Genomic DNA, 16,261 nt, shown 5'->3' with positions numbered 1-16,261 from the left:
AAAATGTTTCCACTGAACTTTGTGATCTAACACTTACACGCTAAGATATTGCAATGCTTCTGACAACATTTCATAAAGCATCTCCACAGATTCAAACCTTTTTGTTGAGGCAAGATTAACTGTTCATTGCTATTTTCAAAGCATCCAGACTCCATTAATGAGAACAGAGGGTTCATCTAACTGGAACTGATTGCTTTCTGCCTTTATCATTCTGTCCGTAGTTAGTCTGTGTTGTTTGGTGATGTTGTTAAGATAACACAGTATGAATATAACACACATAACATAAACAATAAACAAAATGAACACTAAAAACTGAAGAACTTGAGCAGCTGTGCTCCAGCAGCTCCTGTTCTCTGAGCTATAAATAATGTTTTTGTTAATGCAGTGTGGTCACGCTGAAGAGTGTGTTATGATAGCTGTTTCTAGTTGAATGAAGAGTTGTTATCCTTATTTCACCTTCCATTATTAATATTATTATGTTACAGTTAATAATTTAGGTTAAGGTCAACCGCATCACTCTGCATCCTGATAAAAGTTGTCCTTTATGAAGGTATTGTTGCTTAATGTGCTTTAAGACCCTGAGATGAGCGTCTTAAGTGACAAAGCCTTGTATGTAATGAAGGCAGGACATCTCATGGACTATGTTGATACAGTTGAGGGGCTGTATGTTGAACATTCCCGTCATACAGTAGTGACAGCCGCTCCACATTCCTGCAGATCAGGCTGTTACAGCCCAACACGACCTCCAACAGATAGTCCACCACGTTTAATCTGGATGATATCAGAGTGAATATACATTTATTTATCTCTGTTTCTGTCACTCTGAAGCACTTCAGGGGAAATTCAAGTCAAGGCCAGTGTGCAGGATGCAGGATTACTGTGCGCCTTTTGAGGCCCTGCAAGTCCCAAAATATCTCGTCCGTGACATCATTCGACCTCTAACGTTCTCCTCTTTGCGTGTGTCTGTCACAGAGTGTGAGTGCAACAAATGCGGCACCTCTTCATGCGACGACAGGACCGGAGTGTGCCACTGCAAGCCGGGAGTCACCGGACAGTTCTGTGACCAGTGTGAGGTGAGAGGAACCATGTGACCATAACATTGTGATATAGACAGCCTTTTAAAGTCAGGACCCCAAGAACAGTATCCTAGGTACCAGCTCTGTGATTACCATGACAGCCTGAGCCAACCATCTAGAGAGATGGGAATTATCTTGTGATACCCATAGTGTCAAGACCCCCAGGTTGAGAATCACTGATTTAAATGAAGGATTTGGGTCAAGCTCATAATAGCTGGCATGATGCCTTGATTTCCCCACCTTCAAGTTCAGAAACATAACACTAAATGGAATACACTCAACAGCTTGTGCTTTGTTTTTGTTTCTGTTCACACCGTCTAGAAGGAGGCCCAGAGCTCTCTGTGTAAATATTCTTTAAGCTTCTTTTTCACCTCACTGAAGAAGGAATCCACCTCTCCTCCACTTCAACAGCTTCTCAGCTTACTTTGGCCCCTGTAATCTGATCCTCTGTCATCCCGATCATCATTTTAAACATACATCACTCATGTGTTTCTCTTGTGATCAGTGCTGGTCACAGGTCTCCTTAGATTCACTTTTGTTTAGATCCATGTGAAGAAAATACTGTGGGGGGGGGGTCTAATTCACAAAACATATTCCTCGTAATGATATTCAGGCACAAACACATCCACAAATTTTTTGTGTCTGATTCTGGAGATGAGATGTCAGCATCTCTACTCTGTGCTGCACAGAGCTGTGCTTCGAGCTCTCATCCTGACATAGCTCAAATTTGTTCATATACAGATGATGAGCTGGATGGACAGGGACAGATGTGACACAAATTCACATTTTATAACCAGCCTACTTTCTGGAGCGAGCTAAAAAAAAAAAAAATCAGCGGCTTGTTCAGATTAAAAAAGTTTATTTTTAGGTCATCCAGAGGTGAATTATCATGATCTGAAAGTTTGAGCGTGACATCCCTTATAAATACTATAGTGTAGTTACCACCATGTCTCAGCAGACGGTAAAAATTGCATTGTAATTTTGCATGGCTGTCAGAGCCTGTGTATGACTTCAAATATTTTTGCAGTGAGACTGATTTGCATATAAAGGGGCCGACTTTGCTCCATATTAATGCATATTGGCTTGTTTAAATATATGCAAACACCATCTGCACACAGAAATGTTGTTTGTTCTACAGTGCAGTTTGTAGACAAAATTTTGGTTCTCATCCATTTAACCATAGTCACTCAGACTTGAATAGGCACTGCTAAAACTTCCCATCCTGAGTGTGACGTTACTGGCTGCCCTGTGAATACAGTCTGTATGCCGTAATCATTAATAAAGCTAGCACTGGTCCAGGCTCAGATCTTCATTTCTAGGGTCTGTGTAGAACAGGGACAACTAACGGTGCTCCTCCGATCTCAGCTGTAATTTTGGTGTGTGATGTAATCATAATTGACAGAAATGATGGCCAAAGCTACCCAAATAAGAGCTAGCTCTGACAAACATGATTTATCTCAATATGCTCATAATGACCCTGGACAGCACGCACTGAGCTCTGACAGTGTTTTCATTCATGAAATCCAGGAGGGCTACTCAGGTTTCTCCAGCTGTCAGGGCTGTCGGAGGTGTGAATGCGGGCCAGCTTCCATCCGCTCCACCTGCCACCCTCTCACCCACAGCTGCCCCTGCCGCCCGGGGGCCGGAGGCCGTTACTGCGAGCGCTGCCTGCCAGGACACTGGGACTACAGCCCGTCCGGCTGCCAGAGTAAGTCATCTGTCCGTCATACCACACGTCAAATGTTCTCTAAGTCTCTTTAAAAAAAAACATCCCCCCGACCATTTGTCGAAACATTCAATTCAGAAAATGCTTTCCCAGAGGAAGAGGCTGCGGTGAGTCCTCACGTTCCCACGCCCACTGACACAGTAGATCACATGATGTCAGAGAAGCATCTGCTAAGAGATGTGACCCTGCGACCGGAGACTCTCTACAGAGAGCCGAATGACATCATTACACAACCCAAATCTACCCACACACACACACACACACACACCACACAGCTGCTTAAGCCATCAGTCCCACAGAAGAGAGACCACAGGACAGATGTGCAGAGCTGGAGCCAGCACACCATCTGTTGGTCCTGATGTATATTTAAAAACTGCTCTGACCAGCTTCCAGCAGATCCAGAGTTCAGGCTGATGTATTGACACTCTGACATGAAGTGTTTTTGCATCTGTTTTTCCAGAGTGTGACTGTGAGAGCGGACACTGTGACATGCACACAGGAGAGTGTCTACCAGAGGCTGCAACAGTTAACCTGTGCAACATCAGTAAGTGGAGGAACCAGCTGCATGAGAGGCCGAACCACAGCTGAGTACAGTTTAATAAAAGAGGACTGACACCTCTCGTCTTTGGTTTCAGGCTGTGATGAGTGTATTTGGCATCTGATGGGGGACTTGCGTCAGTCCAATAAGACCCTTGACCAGCTGAAAGTGGGTGTGTTGAACATCTCCACTGGTGCCGCTGCAAATGACAGACTCAAATACTACAACTACACTGCTCATCGACTGCAGGTTCATACACAGATTTCTTATCCAAGGCCCTCTGGTTTGAAATATTGTTGTTTAAAAATGTTAGCATCGCTTCTGCATGCAGCCATGAAATTAGCTGTACTGGCTTTAGCTTACACCGTGTGGACGAATGTGTCTGATGATGTTACGTACACTAAAACGTGATTCTTAGCTCTGTTAAACTGTGTTCAAATGAATGAATTTCTTTGCTCTCCTCCCAGACTCAGTTTCAAGGCTGGAGAAACAAGTCCTCTGTGATGAAGGCCCAGGCCAGGGATCTGGAGGAGGCTGCAGAGGCTGTGGTTCTGGATATCAAACAGCTTGGAGAATCGGTCAGCACAGCCATCATCTGTCATTTAATGTGCATGTGGAGCTCAAAGGCTCTTGAAGTTTAAGCCATGGAAAATTATTCAGTCTCATGTCCTACTGTGATCTTTCCAGTACCATTTAAAGAAAAACCCCTTTGCTTTAAACCCGACTGAACCCTGTTTAAATGCAGCATAACGGTTAAATTCTCTGAATTTTCAGCACTTCATGGATTTTACAGCGAACAGCAGGCCACAAAGTTAGACCTGACACGTTCCCATAACTGACACTACATCTCTAGAAGAAACCTGATAGTTCCAGTTCAGTCTTTAGGAATAAGTGCCTGATTGATTAGTGTATTGATCAGTTCTGTTGTGGTTTTTCAGGAGGCTGTGGTGGAGGCTCTGGGGAACAAACTGGATAATGACACCTTGGAGACGTTCATGCTGGCCGAACAGCTCAGCACAAACCTCACTGATCTCAATGTGCAAATTGAAGGTAAAGCTCCAGTTGTGAATCGCTGACACTGTTGCCTCATAAAAATCTTGTGTGCTTCCTGCAACAGTGAACTTGAACTGATATTAATAAAGGTTACTGACTTGTATACTGCTGAAATATGAAAGGTCTTCCCTGAAAGCATGTCCCCATACTATCAGGGATGCTGGCTTTGAACTGTGAGCTGTGCGAACTTAAGAACAGAGGATGCAGGGTCCATGATTTCCAAAAAGAATGTGAGATTTGATTCATCAGACACACAGGACAGTTTTCCACTTCCCCTTGGTCCATCTTAAACGGGCTCCGGTCCAGAGAGGTCTTCAGTGTTCCTGAATCATGTTTATGTATGGTTCTCTTTTTTCTTGGTTCTGTTTTAACCTGCATTTGTGGATGCAGTGATGAACTGTGTTTACAGACAATGGTTTTAAAGGGATTTTGAGCTCATGCAGTGATTTCCACTACAGAGTCATGTCTGTTTTTAATGCAGTGCTGCGTGAGGGCCTGAAGATCAGGTCCATCCAGTATTGGTTTTGGTTCTTGTTCCTTTTGTACAGAGGTGTCTTCAGATTGAATCTTTTAATGACGTTATGTACTGTAGATGATGAAATCATTCTTTGTCATGTTACTCTGAGGAACATTATTCTCAAACTGTTGAACTATTTGCTCACGTAGTCTCACACAGAGTGATCAACCTCTTCTCATCTTTCCTTCTGAGAGACTCAGCCTCTCTGTAGTGTCCTTTTATACCCAGTCATGTGATTAACCTGTTGATCATTAACCTCATTAGTTGAGAGATGGTCCTCCAGCTGTTTGTTTTAACATTACACATATTTTTCACAGTTTTGTTGTCCCTGTCCCATTTGTAAGCATGTTACAGGCATAACTCAACTACCTGTGTTCATGTACGTCCACAGAGATGATCCATGACTGGGAGCTGTACAGCGTCCACCAGGATGTGGATCCAGAGGTGGTCAGAAAGAATACAGAGGTGTCCCAAGGGATGGTGGCCTGGATGAGGACGCTTGACCTGTCCCCACGAGAGCCCATCGCCACCGACGAGTCAGCTGAAGCTCATGACAGTGAGGAGATTTACAGCAGTCCATAAACAGGCAGAAACACGCTCAACATACTGATTACTTTGGATTCAAAGTTACAAGATACAAGTTAATACATATTTAAGAGCATCTGGAGAACAAAATTGAGGAAAATCCTGCTCCACTTAAATGTGACATGTTTGATGTTGATGTAGTTTCTCGTGTTTTCGATTGATCGTGTGTTTAGTGCTGAGGCGGATCCGTCAGCTGGAAAAGAAACTGATGAACACAGACAGCCGTCTCCCGCCCGTCAGAGAGGTCCTGTCCCGCTTCTCCTCCAAGCTCTCAGATGCTCAGGGTGTCCTGCACAAAGCAGCCAGCAACGTCCAGGAGACAGTGGACACAAACAAAGCCAACACCCTCAAGTTTCAGAGAAATCAGGTGATTTCCCATGATGCCACAGCCCCCTGCTTAGTGCAGCTCCTCTCTCTCATCTCCTCTTTAGCATTCCCTTCTTACCCTGTGTGTGAATGATTTAGGAAACAGCCCTGTAAAGAGCTGCCTCCCTGCTGAGAGCGAGTGTGCTGGCATTGAATTTCTCCATAAAGTGTAGTCTGCTTATTCTCCTCCCCTGATGTGTCAAACAATGTGGAGTTTTGCACCATCATACGAAGGTACCTGTCCATGAAAAACACAAGTACAGACTAACCTTAGCACTCACTGTGTTATTTCATAAGAGGCCATTCAGGGAGTCAGACCTGGTTGTTTGTCGGGCAAGTCAGAGGCATCTATTACTCATGGTGTTTCAGGCCTGAGAACAGAAACACAGAACCATCTGTGGGAGCTTAGGACTGTAACACCGGGAGGCCCTCATAGGGAGAGAGATGATGATGCAATGCAAATTGTTTCCAGTGATAATATCAAGAGCCTGCACAAATAACTTGGCTTCATTTACCCAAAACATACAGAATCATGACTGCTCTTTCAAATCACTCTTCAAGAAGCGGCTCCAGATTTAGACTGCTCTCTCTCCATTAATCAGTCTAGTTGGAAGATGGTGGAGATGTAGCATAAAGCTAGCACTATGCAGGAAATGTAACCAGATATTGATCTACCTTAAACACAAGTAGATATGAACTGCATCAGTCTGTATCTTGGAAACTTTCAGGCAGCTGAATTAAAGCATTGCTCAGAGCTGAACTGTAAAGAAACTGAATCTCTCCAAGCAATCAGTGAACACACTTTGAGAGTTAAACTTTGGTACAGGATCTGTTGGCATGTGACATGATCTTTTGTGGCTCTGGATTTTATTTGTAATCAGACTGAGTTTGTCATTAGAAATACAGGAAAACAGTCCGTGTCAAAAGCTAAAGTGGTGAAACAAACCCAGAGAGAGAGAGAGACACGGGCAGCTCACGTTTTCAGTAACTAATTTTATTGTTCATTGGTGAAAAAATAATAGTTAGAGATAATCAGCCAAATGCAAAATATCACGCTCGTCTACGATGTTACAGGGGTGGAGAGGATACAAACATCACCGGGATGGTTCAGATAATTTCAGAGGTAAAGAAAGAAAGAGAGAAAGAAAGAAAGAAAGAAAGAAAGAAAGAAAGAAAGAAAGAAAGAAAGAAAGAAAGAAAGAAAGAAAGAAAGAAAGAAAGAAAGAAAGAAGGATGGATGGACGGGCGGGCGGGCGGACGGACGGACGGACGGACGGACGGACGGACGGACGGACGGACGGACAGACAGACAGACAGACAGACAGATAGATAGATAGATAGATATCAATTTGCATTCACTGCAAAAACTAAAAAAAAAAAAAGCTCATTGATTCAGATACTCTGGTAAAGAAAGCAGCATAAACAAACCAAAACAATAAAAACAAGCTGATTACACAAAATGAGTGAATGAGACATCCAGTTATCCATATACTGTAACATATCAGGCATGATGCTCCATGTGACGGACTACCTGCAGGATCTGAGGCAAGTTTCAGGTCTCTAAGAGCTCCTTTGAGGAAATTCTGTCAGGACACAAAGATTCATCAGTGGTAACATTAGTCTGTTTGATAACCAGCAACCAACTCTTCACAGAGGTTTGAAGTTCTTGTGCCTGCTGGGTGGGACACACTCAAACATGGACAGCCAAACACATGGCTCTGGAGATAGTTGGCAGTGATCCAGTTGCACATATTTTTCAGAAATGGGTTGAAATGTGTGAAACACTGGAGTGGTCTTTCCAGAATTTACATGCAGGATTTTGTGTCACTCCCTGGATCTGTTGATTTATCACTGTGTTAAATCTGGCACAGTTGGAATTTGGATCCAGGCTGTTGTGATCCGGTCATCGTGGTCATGACCTGGCTGATATTCTGGGTCTGCGGTCCAGCAGAACAGCTGCTGCTGAACTCTCTCTGTGTCTCTGTGTGTGTCTGTGTTTGTGTATTTGTGTGCACATGTTTTATCAAGGATGGTGATCTCCATGATCAGGGCTTCTGCTGTAAATCAATGCCATGAATGGTGCACTAACCAAACATGGAGCCTCTCCTAATCTGGGGCTCTTCCTCGCCTCAGTGCAGACCGGTCGACCCCGGCTGCAGACACGGCGTGCACACTGTGTGGTTACCTCGGCCAATCAAATGATCTCATCGTTGTGCCATACTCAGTCATGCAGGCAAATTAAAAGTGGGGAGTTGATACTGTACATTATCTGCACCAGCAACATAGAGTATCTCCAACAATATGAACCTGCCTGAGAGTGAGTCACAAAGGCATTCAAAAGTAATGACAAACATTTTGGTGAGAGATTTATTTCATTTTCTAAGTCATGATTAAGTCACAGGAAAAAGTGCCGTTGATCTTCTTTTATTACAAATCCAAGAGTAACAGACTATTTTGGTCAATTATTTAAAGGGCTCGGGTGCTAAGATTTTGGAGATCCCCCTGTAATCCCAAAGAGTTTCTGTATGTGTTCTGAAGCTTGAATCGTACTAAACTTGATCATGTGTATTTCGTTCTTTCTCCAGGCGAAGCAGCAGAGGCTGTCAGAAGACCAAGCTGCTGTCCACGACACTCTGGATACTGCTGCAGGCTTCATCTCTGAAGCAGAGCAGGCTGTGGCCGGGATGGATGCTTTAGTGCAGGTGAGGCCTAAACGACACTCTGGACCCTGGTGGTGTTATGGGATGAATGTGAAGAATGAAATCATCTCCAGGCCCCTGATGTCCAATGATGCTTAGGTTTCTTTGTGGTTGACTGTATGAGAGAGTGTGTTTCATAATCTGATAGAATACGATATCAAGCTGCAGCGTCTCAGAGCCTACATTGAATTTATTCATGAAATGGATCGCAGAGATGCAGTCTGTGTCAGATCCTAAAACGAGCCAATTTGATTTGAAACCAATTTGTGGATTGCTGGTGATTGAATAAGCCGTGTTCTCAAACAGCTCTCCATTTTTAGTCCAGTAGCTCTCTATTGAGTTACTCTGTGGGGGATAGCAATCACCCTGAGCTAACAATGTTAGCTGAGATGTGTGTGTGTTTGCGTGTGTGCGCATAGACTGTGAGTTATTAGAAGTCTCAAGGATTCTGACAATGGGATATGAATGCAAAGCAGTGGAATATCTTTGCATGTAATAAAATGAATGTTTGTATAAATGTGTGTGTTTGTATGTGTGCACAGAACGTGTCTCAGTACCACGCGGCGATCGATGGAGCCAGCCAACAGCTGACGGAGAAGACTGAGCGCCTGTCGCTGGCTGACAGAGATCTGGTGCAGAGAGCCGACGAGCATGCCAACGAGCTGGACAGACAGGCCAATGAACTGGAGGAGTGAGGCTGCATTTTCTATCAATATTATCTGTCATGATCTATCAAAACAATGGAGAGATCGAACCATGATTCACTGCAGATAGTTTAAAGCACAGGAGTTACTGAGGGAACACTGATGGACGCAGAAAGTTGTGTTTTGACTGGGAACAATGAGGAAGGAATGAGAAACTGACTCGTAATAAACCATTAGTAAACAATTATCTCCTTATTGCATTTAATGAAATAGCTATCAGTCAAGCAATCAGTTAAACTTTATTTGATAGGACCAATTCATAACAAGTATACGTTTTGTCTTGCGCTAAGGTGTGAAGTCCACACTGAACCAACCCAAGAAAGTAGTCAGTAACTTAAGTTACTAGCGTTGAAATCACCAGCTGTAACATATGTTAATTTATCTGCGGTACTCTGTTATTATGCAAGATTAATTATTTCTGCTCATGGAAAATAAAACAGGAGAACAGATGAAAGTCATCTCTGCAGAGAACACGCTGCCAACACAGAACCGCTGTTAAAACCTTCTGCTTCTCCTCGGACTTCAAATGATCCCATCTTTGATGAGACGGATATTACGATTGTAGCGGCTGATCGTCTACCATCTGTCAATGGGGGGAAAACAAAGGAAGGAGGATCCACGGGCAGACTAAAATATTTATTAAATAAACAGAAGAAAACACAAAAAGGTCAAACAAACTTTAAAAATGTTTAAACGACAACACAAAGAAACATCGGGGAACACATGAACGACATAATGAGCTGTCACAGAAGGGAGGAAACACAGAGACTAATACTGACAGGTCAATCGGACGCAGGGGAGACAAGGAGACACAGGTGGAAATACTTAGCACATAATCTCAAGGGAGGGAAAACAAACAAACAATGACAGGAAGTAAGACCAGACCAGACACACAAGGAGCAAGAACAACAAAATAAAACAGGAAACTGTTCACACACACTCAGGGCATACTGAAACACACTTATAAAATATGACAATATTGGGAAACAACTCAGGGAGGCCAAATAAGGATGATGAAACAAGACATGACCACAAGGCAAAAACACAAAGTGGTAACAGAAATCTAAAGCAAGGAAAATACAGAAAACTGAACGAAGGTGTCCTGTGACACCATCTATGAGACAAAGGAGCTTATGGACTCCAAGAAAGATCTATAGTTAGTAACTTTGATGGGACAGGGAGACTTAAAGTAAATCACAAGCAGAGAGAGGAGAGAGAGGGAAAGACAGGATCCAAGTGTGTCAATTCCACCGGCAGTCTAAGACTTTCGCAGCATAACTAAGCAGCTGGTCCAAGCCTGAGACAATCCTAACTATAAGCCTTACCAAAAAGGAAAATTTGAAGCCTACTCTTAAAAGTAGAGGGTGTCTGCCCCCTGGATTCTGACTGGTAAATAATTCCAAAGGAGAGGAGCTGCAAACTGAAGGATCGATCTCCCATACTACTTTTAGAGACTTTAGATACTGTGACCAGGCCTGCATGTTGCGAGCGTAGTGATCTAGAGGGATAATAGTGGACTATGAGCTCTTTAAGACGAAAAGGTGCTCGAAGCTGATGATAAGTCACTCCTGAATAGTCATTGATCAGTTATTTTAAAACTTTTGATTTTGTGCTCCAAAAACCAAAAACAATTAGATGTTGCTAAAACACTTCAAAGATATGAGAGGTTCTGAATGTTTGCTGCCTGATCCACTTCTAATTTTAAATATTGACTAATACAGCTTGAATTTAATATCATACCCAAGAGCGCTGTGACTTTTTGCTGCTATCATGTGCAATATAAGAACAACAAATGAGAATGTATCATCCATCAACCTGTCTCCTCCAGGGATCTGAGAGAGAGCGATGCTAATGGCTTCGTGCAGAAAGCCATAAGTGCTGCCAACGTCTACAACAACATTGTGAAATACATCAACGATGCCAATATCACCTCCATCACCACCCTCAACCTTTCCCAGAGAGCTGAAGATGTATGTAAACATCATTTAAATACACAGTTCACATCAATTTTCATCAATTCCAGTATCTGTTGTTATGTTTTACACTCTGTGTTTCAGGCCATCTCTACGGTCAATGATCAGCTCGAGTACCTGGTAACACAGAGCAACAATGTTTTCAAGGAGTCTGTGTCACTACATTCAGAACAGAAGGGTACTAGGCCTCCATTAATGACACTTTCTCATTGTTTATTTATCAGATGTTTCTCTAACAGTCTGTATCTGTCCATCACAGAGGTTGAAACAGAGGTGGTTGAACAGCTGAACTACATCGAGGAGACCAAAGAGACCATGGCAAAAAACACCAAGAAACTTGCAGAAGTGAAAGAAGATATCAGTGGAATCCATACAGGTGAGACTTTGCATCTTTTCTTCTGACACAGTCCTCTATTTGGCTGTCAGACTCACCTACAGATGATAAATCATATCTCATTTATACTACAGACAGAGCTGGAGGGTGTGTTTAATGTAGCTTTGTCATGCATGGCTCATACGACATGAGCCAAATCAGGCTGTAATTCTCTGCCCAATTCCCCAAGGCAGCAGAGCCACAAATCATCATCCTAGTTCTATTTCATCATCATTTTCATGTGTCTTAGCTGTTGTAAGAAATAATATTACAACAAGTAATCCAGGAATAACCAATGAGTCCTTCAAAAAACTTCTCCCACTTCCAGACAGAACACCTCAGCGGCTGGAGTTCACCCTGCAGGTGGCCCAGGGGACTCTGAACCGCTCTGCAGAGGTCCTTCAGACCATCACCCCCATCAGCAGCAAGGTGGAGGAGTGGGCCAGCAGCATGAGAAGCAATGAGTACTCCACTGAGGCTTATGAACAGGCCGTCGAGTCTGCAGGAGGAGCAGGTAACAATACACCTGCAGAGTTTGCGACAACAAATGAGTGTGATGCTTGGCACATAGCTGAAAATGACCATATTTTTATGAGAAGACATCAATGTTTGATGAGTTGCAAAAGACGTTACCTTTGAGTTTTGATCACAAGCTGAATAACTTTTAATATATTGAGGTATTTTTGACCTCATTGAAGTAATTGAGGTCCCAAAAAAAATTCACTTGGATCAGTTTACCCCTCTACGAGGAGTTACACCAAGTGTAACCCCTTAAGAACTGTAGCGTATCCCTAGGATTTGGGGCATCTCCACAAAATTTCAAAAGTTCATCCCCTGCACTGTATTCATCTTAGAGTTTTGAAATGTGGTAGGCATATATATCATGCCTAGACCTACAAAAACTCTCTAGACTCATACCATAAAACCAATGATAAATCTGCCATGTTGAATTTTGCCTTCGTCTGGAGGCTATTAGATTCCATCTAAAATATTAGATGGGAAGAAACCAACAGTGTGTGGTATCATGGACTTGTTTACTGTCCCCCACTGTACATGGTGTTCCCCAGTGCGTTTGACTGTGCATGTTTTCCCTCTCTTTTTAGTGGCCATCCTGAACGGACTCGTTCCTGAGCTGCTGGACAAGCTGAAGGTGGTCGAGGAGAAGAAGCCAGTCAACAACGTGACCACGAACATCTTGAGGATCAGGGAGCTCATAGCCCAGGCCAGGAGCGTGGCCAAGAAGGTAAAGGCTTAATTTTAAGAATGTTTCCAATATGGTTCACGTGGAGAATAAAGCAGAACTTCCATTTACATGCAACCTTTTAAAAAAAGAAAACAAACAGGACATTTACGGGTGGACACTTGTTTTTCCTTCTGAAAAGAGATGTATACTCTAAGACTTGATGGTGTTTTCTCAACTGCAGGTCCAAGTGTCCATGAAGTTCAACGGCCAGTCCTCAGTGGAGGTTCATCCCCACAGCAACCTGGAGGAACTGAAGACAGTGACGTCGATCAGCCTGTTCATCAGAGTGGACCCTGACAAAGATCCCATCGAGGACCGCTTCATCTTATACCTGGGAGACAGAAATGTGAGGATTGATCCCTTCTATCATTTAGGATGATCAGATTAGAGCTAAAGTCATCCAGATAGCACACTCAGATGAGATGAGAGTTATTACATGTGTGAAATCACTTGATGAGAAAGATGAGGCATGCACTTTTAGATTACACATATTAAGTGTATCATACAACCTTGGTCCATTTGTAAAAAGATAGAACTTGCCTATAGTCTATAAAAAGATATACATATAAATCTATCTGTTTCACAAACTGTTTAGTGGTCAGTGGTCGCCCAGGTCGTTATTGCAAATGAGAATTGGTTCTCAATTAACTCACCTGGTTAAATAAAGGTTAAATAAACAGTGTGACTATAAAGAAACAGAGGCCAATGATTGTTTGGGTCAAAATGGTTTGAGAAGATGGCCTGCTAGGGATATTTTTAGGGGATAAAGCAGCTGTGATGTATTTACAGTAAAAATCCTAATAAAAGCTTGCCCCAATTAAAGGCCAACATAGAAATAAGAAATAATGGACTGCTTGGATATCTGTTCGTTCTGTAAAATGTAAAAATTCTGATAATAGAATGAGAATTTAGATGTTTAAATTAGTTTCTGTTGAAAAGAAATGTCCTAACAAACTGTTCTTGTCCAGGCTTTTTAGAGGTTGACTTGCTTAAGTCTCTCACACTCTAGGATCTGCACTTTTTGACATGCCTCTGCACCAGCCTCACTTTTCATCCTTTGTTCTTTCTGTTGGGATACAGTCTACAATTAAGCACCCAGCGAGTTACATGGCAACAAAGAATACGTTGTTTAAAGATGTTTTTATGTAAAGGACCTACTTGCACCTGGTTCATCAGAAAACGTCATTTTTTAACTTGATGTGTCAGTCAAATAGATGCCCGGGAGGTTTGATAATGGGTCAACGGTGAAGACCTGCTTCAAACTTCACAAACTTGCACTCAGAGGCCCCGGGGCGAAGATAAAGGCAGGGTGCTGCTTGTGGACATTAATCCTTTGTTGTGACCTTGGAGGCAGGCATTGAATGTGAACAGTTGTCCCTTTGAAAAGGTCTCCAAGAGACGCCGGTGACAATGGAACATGTATGTGCCTTCAAAGTTGGAGTTAATTTACATAAATACCATTAGCCCCCCACCCGCACAGTGCAGTGACCCAATGTGAGGCCTCTCTGTTCTCTATAGTGACACTTCACCGAGGAGATTTCACTGCCACTGTAATCTATGCAGCAGTGTTTGTATGCGCCTTTCAGAGTGGGATAAAAGCCCCAGCATGAGAGTCATAAATCCTCGCAGATAAATGTTTATGTGTTTGAAACCACTGTATCTCAAAGTGAGATAACATGAGATATCATTGAGGTAATGATGGGAAAATGAACAGAGAATGAACCCACCGTGATGAAACACTGTTCTCTCTCACAGGGCAGGAAAGACTACATGGGTCTGGCCATCAAGAATGACAACCTGGTGTACGTTTACAACCTGGGAGGTGAAGATGTGGAGATCCCTCTTGGTTCAAAGCCCGTCAGCCAATGGCCTGCAGTCTTTAACTACGTCAAAGTGGAGAGGTAAATCTTTTTATTTACTTTATAATATAAACTTTGTGCCCTATGCAAGCAGCTGTCAGAGAAGCAGCACTTAAACCTGATTGAATTATAAGATCATTCCTAGATTATAATTTCAGATAAATGAATTTTGACACTAATAAGTTTCCACAATCAACTGAAAATAAAAGCACAACAATAAAGTTTAAATTAAACACAAGGTACATGTGCTCTGTTGAAAAGGAGAAGCACGCATCCCATTGGTTAACAGTTAGCTCAGAAACCTGATTGGGCTAGGAGCTCACCCCTACTGTACACTCTACCTCACCCAATGTAATGAGAGGAGAGAGATGAGGAGAGATGACAACCTGAGAGATCAGTCTGTGGAGAGATGTTAGGAAGAAGAGAGGGAGGGGAGCGATAGAGCAAGAGTCCTGTTTCACCCCTGTCTGGTTAGGGTGTACGCTTCATCTCCCACTGTTTACCTGTGGGGGGTGTGGCCTTTAGAAACACTGTGGAGGGCTGAAAGAGATACCCTGAGTGTCAAATAGAAAACAGAAAATCAGTTTTCTCTTATCCTTCTCATTTTATATCTTATTGTATCTTGAAGTATCTGTACTCCTCATGTTATTGTAGTATATATTAAGAGTAATGAGATGTTTGACCCCTCATGCTCCTCTGTGCTGTTTTTTAAAGGCTTGGCCGACATGGAAAGGTGTTCCTCACCATCCCCAGTCACAGTTTCACAGACGAGCAGAAGTTCATCCAGAAAGGCGAGGCTCCGGGCACTGACTCGCTGTTTGACATCGACCCCAAGGACATCGTGTTCTTTATTGGTGGAGTCCCGCCAGACGTCAAGGTAAAGCTTTAAAAACATATTCCTGTTTATACACTCAATTCAATCTTTACTGAATCTCGAGGGGTCATTGAGGGCATGCCTGCATGTCCAATGGTGTAGAGGGAATAATGAATACGTACTTCAACAAATAAACACACACCATAGACTTTCGAGTTAGCGTGAGGTAAAGAGGCGGGCTTTGAGCCTCCTAGCCACTCGTAATCTCAATATCTTTGAAATAGCCGCGTTATGTTAAAATTAACTCCCCATACAGGGTGTGTCGATCAAGAAATGAGCTATCCAGACCACACTCGTTTTTTGTACCAGCCCATGACCTCCATGGGATCTCAAGCATTCATTCCGTGTGGCACCCCACCTCTGGAACTCTCTACCACAAACCATCCATAACTCTAACTCTCTTCCTAGTCTCAAATCCTGCCTAAAACTCCCCTTTCTAGACGTGCATATTCACTGTAAACACCAGACATGTGTCTTTTATTGCATTTCATTATTGCATTTATTCTTTTCCTTTAAAACTGTATATTGTTTTGTTTTATTGCATACTGTTTGCTCTGATATTAAGTCTGTTTCATTGTTGTTGTATTTGTAAGGTGACCTTGAGTGTCTTGAAAGGTGCCCATATATGAACTGTATTAATATAATATAATATAATAAAATAACAATAATAATAAT

The 16,261-nt window shown here is 42.7% G+C and overlaps 1 protein-coding gene across 2 annotated transcripts in view; it reads left to right on the top strand.

Annotated features, from left to right (window-relative positions):
• The window catches only part of lama4 (laminin, alpha 4), a 41,475-nt gene that overhangs the window by 12,870 nt on the left and 12,344 nt on the right, over positions 1-16,261 (top strand). The window contains exons 6-23 of one of the 2 annotated variants that reach the window (XM_034699561.1): positions 973-1,073; positions 2,604-2,784; positions 3,263-3,346; positions 3,438-3,589; positions 3,808-3,918; positions 4,279-4,390; positions 5,302-5,466; positions 5,669-5,862; positions 8,447-8,563; positions 9,103-9,251; positions 11,093-11,234; positions 11,322-11,415; positions 11,497-11,613; positions 11,939-12,124; positions 12,714-12,853; positions 13,035-13,199; positions 14,609-14,754; positions 15,427-15,589. In XM_034699561.1, the coding sequence (XP_034555452.1) occupies positions 973-1,073; positions 2,604-2,784; positions 3,263-3,346; positions 3,438-3,589; positions 3,808-3,918; positions 4,279-4,390; positions 5,302-5,466; positions 5,669-5,862; positions 8,447-8,563; positions 9,103-9,251; positions 11,093-11,234; positions 11,322-11,415; positions 11,497-11,613; positions 11,939-12,124; positions 12,714-12,853; positions 13,035-13,199; positions 14,609-14,754; positions 15,427-15,589 (2,519 nt within the window). Of the gene's footprint in view, positions 1-972; positions 1,074-2,603; positions 2,785-3,262; positions 3,347-3,437; positions 3,590-3,807; positions 3,919-4,278; positions 4,391-5,301; positions 5,467-5,668; positions 5,863-8,446; positions 8,564-9,102; positions 9,252-11,092; positions 11,235-11,321; positions 11,614-11,938; positions 12,125-12,713; positions 12,854-13,034; positions 13,200-14,608; positions 14,755-15,426; positions 15,590-16,261 lie in introns of both variants that reach the window. The other variant, XM_034699560.1, reaches the window with a different exon arrangement.

Source organism: Notolabrus celidotus, chromosome 13 (assembly GCF_009762535.1).
Source record: "Notolabrus celidotus isolate fNotCel1 chromosome 13, fNotCel1.pri, whole genome shotgun sequence".
Lineage (NCBI taxonomy): Eukaryota > Metazoa > Chordata > Actinopteri > Labriformes > Labridae > Notolabrus > Notolabrus celidotus.
Note: the sequence above shows the minus strand (reverse complement) of the source record. Positions and strands in the feature narration are given on the sequence as shown.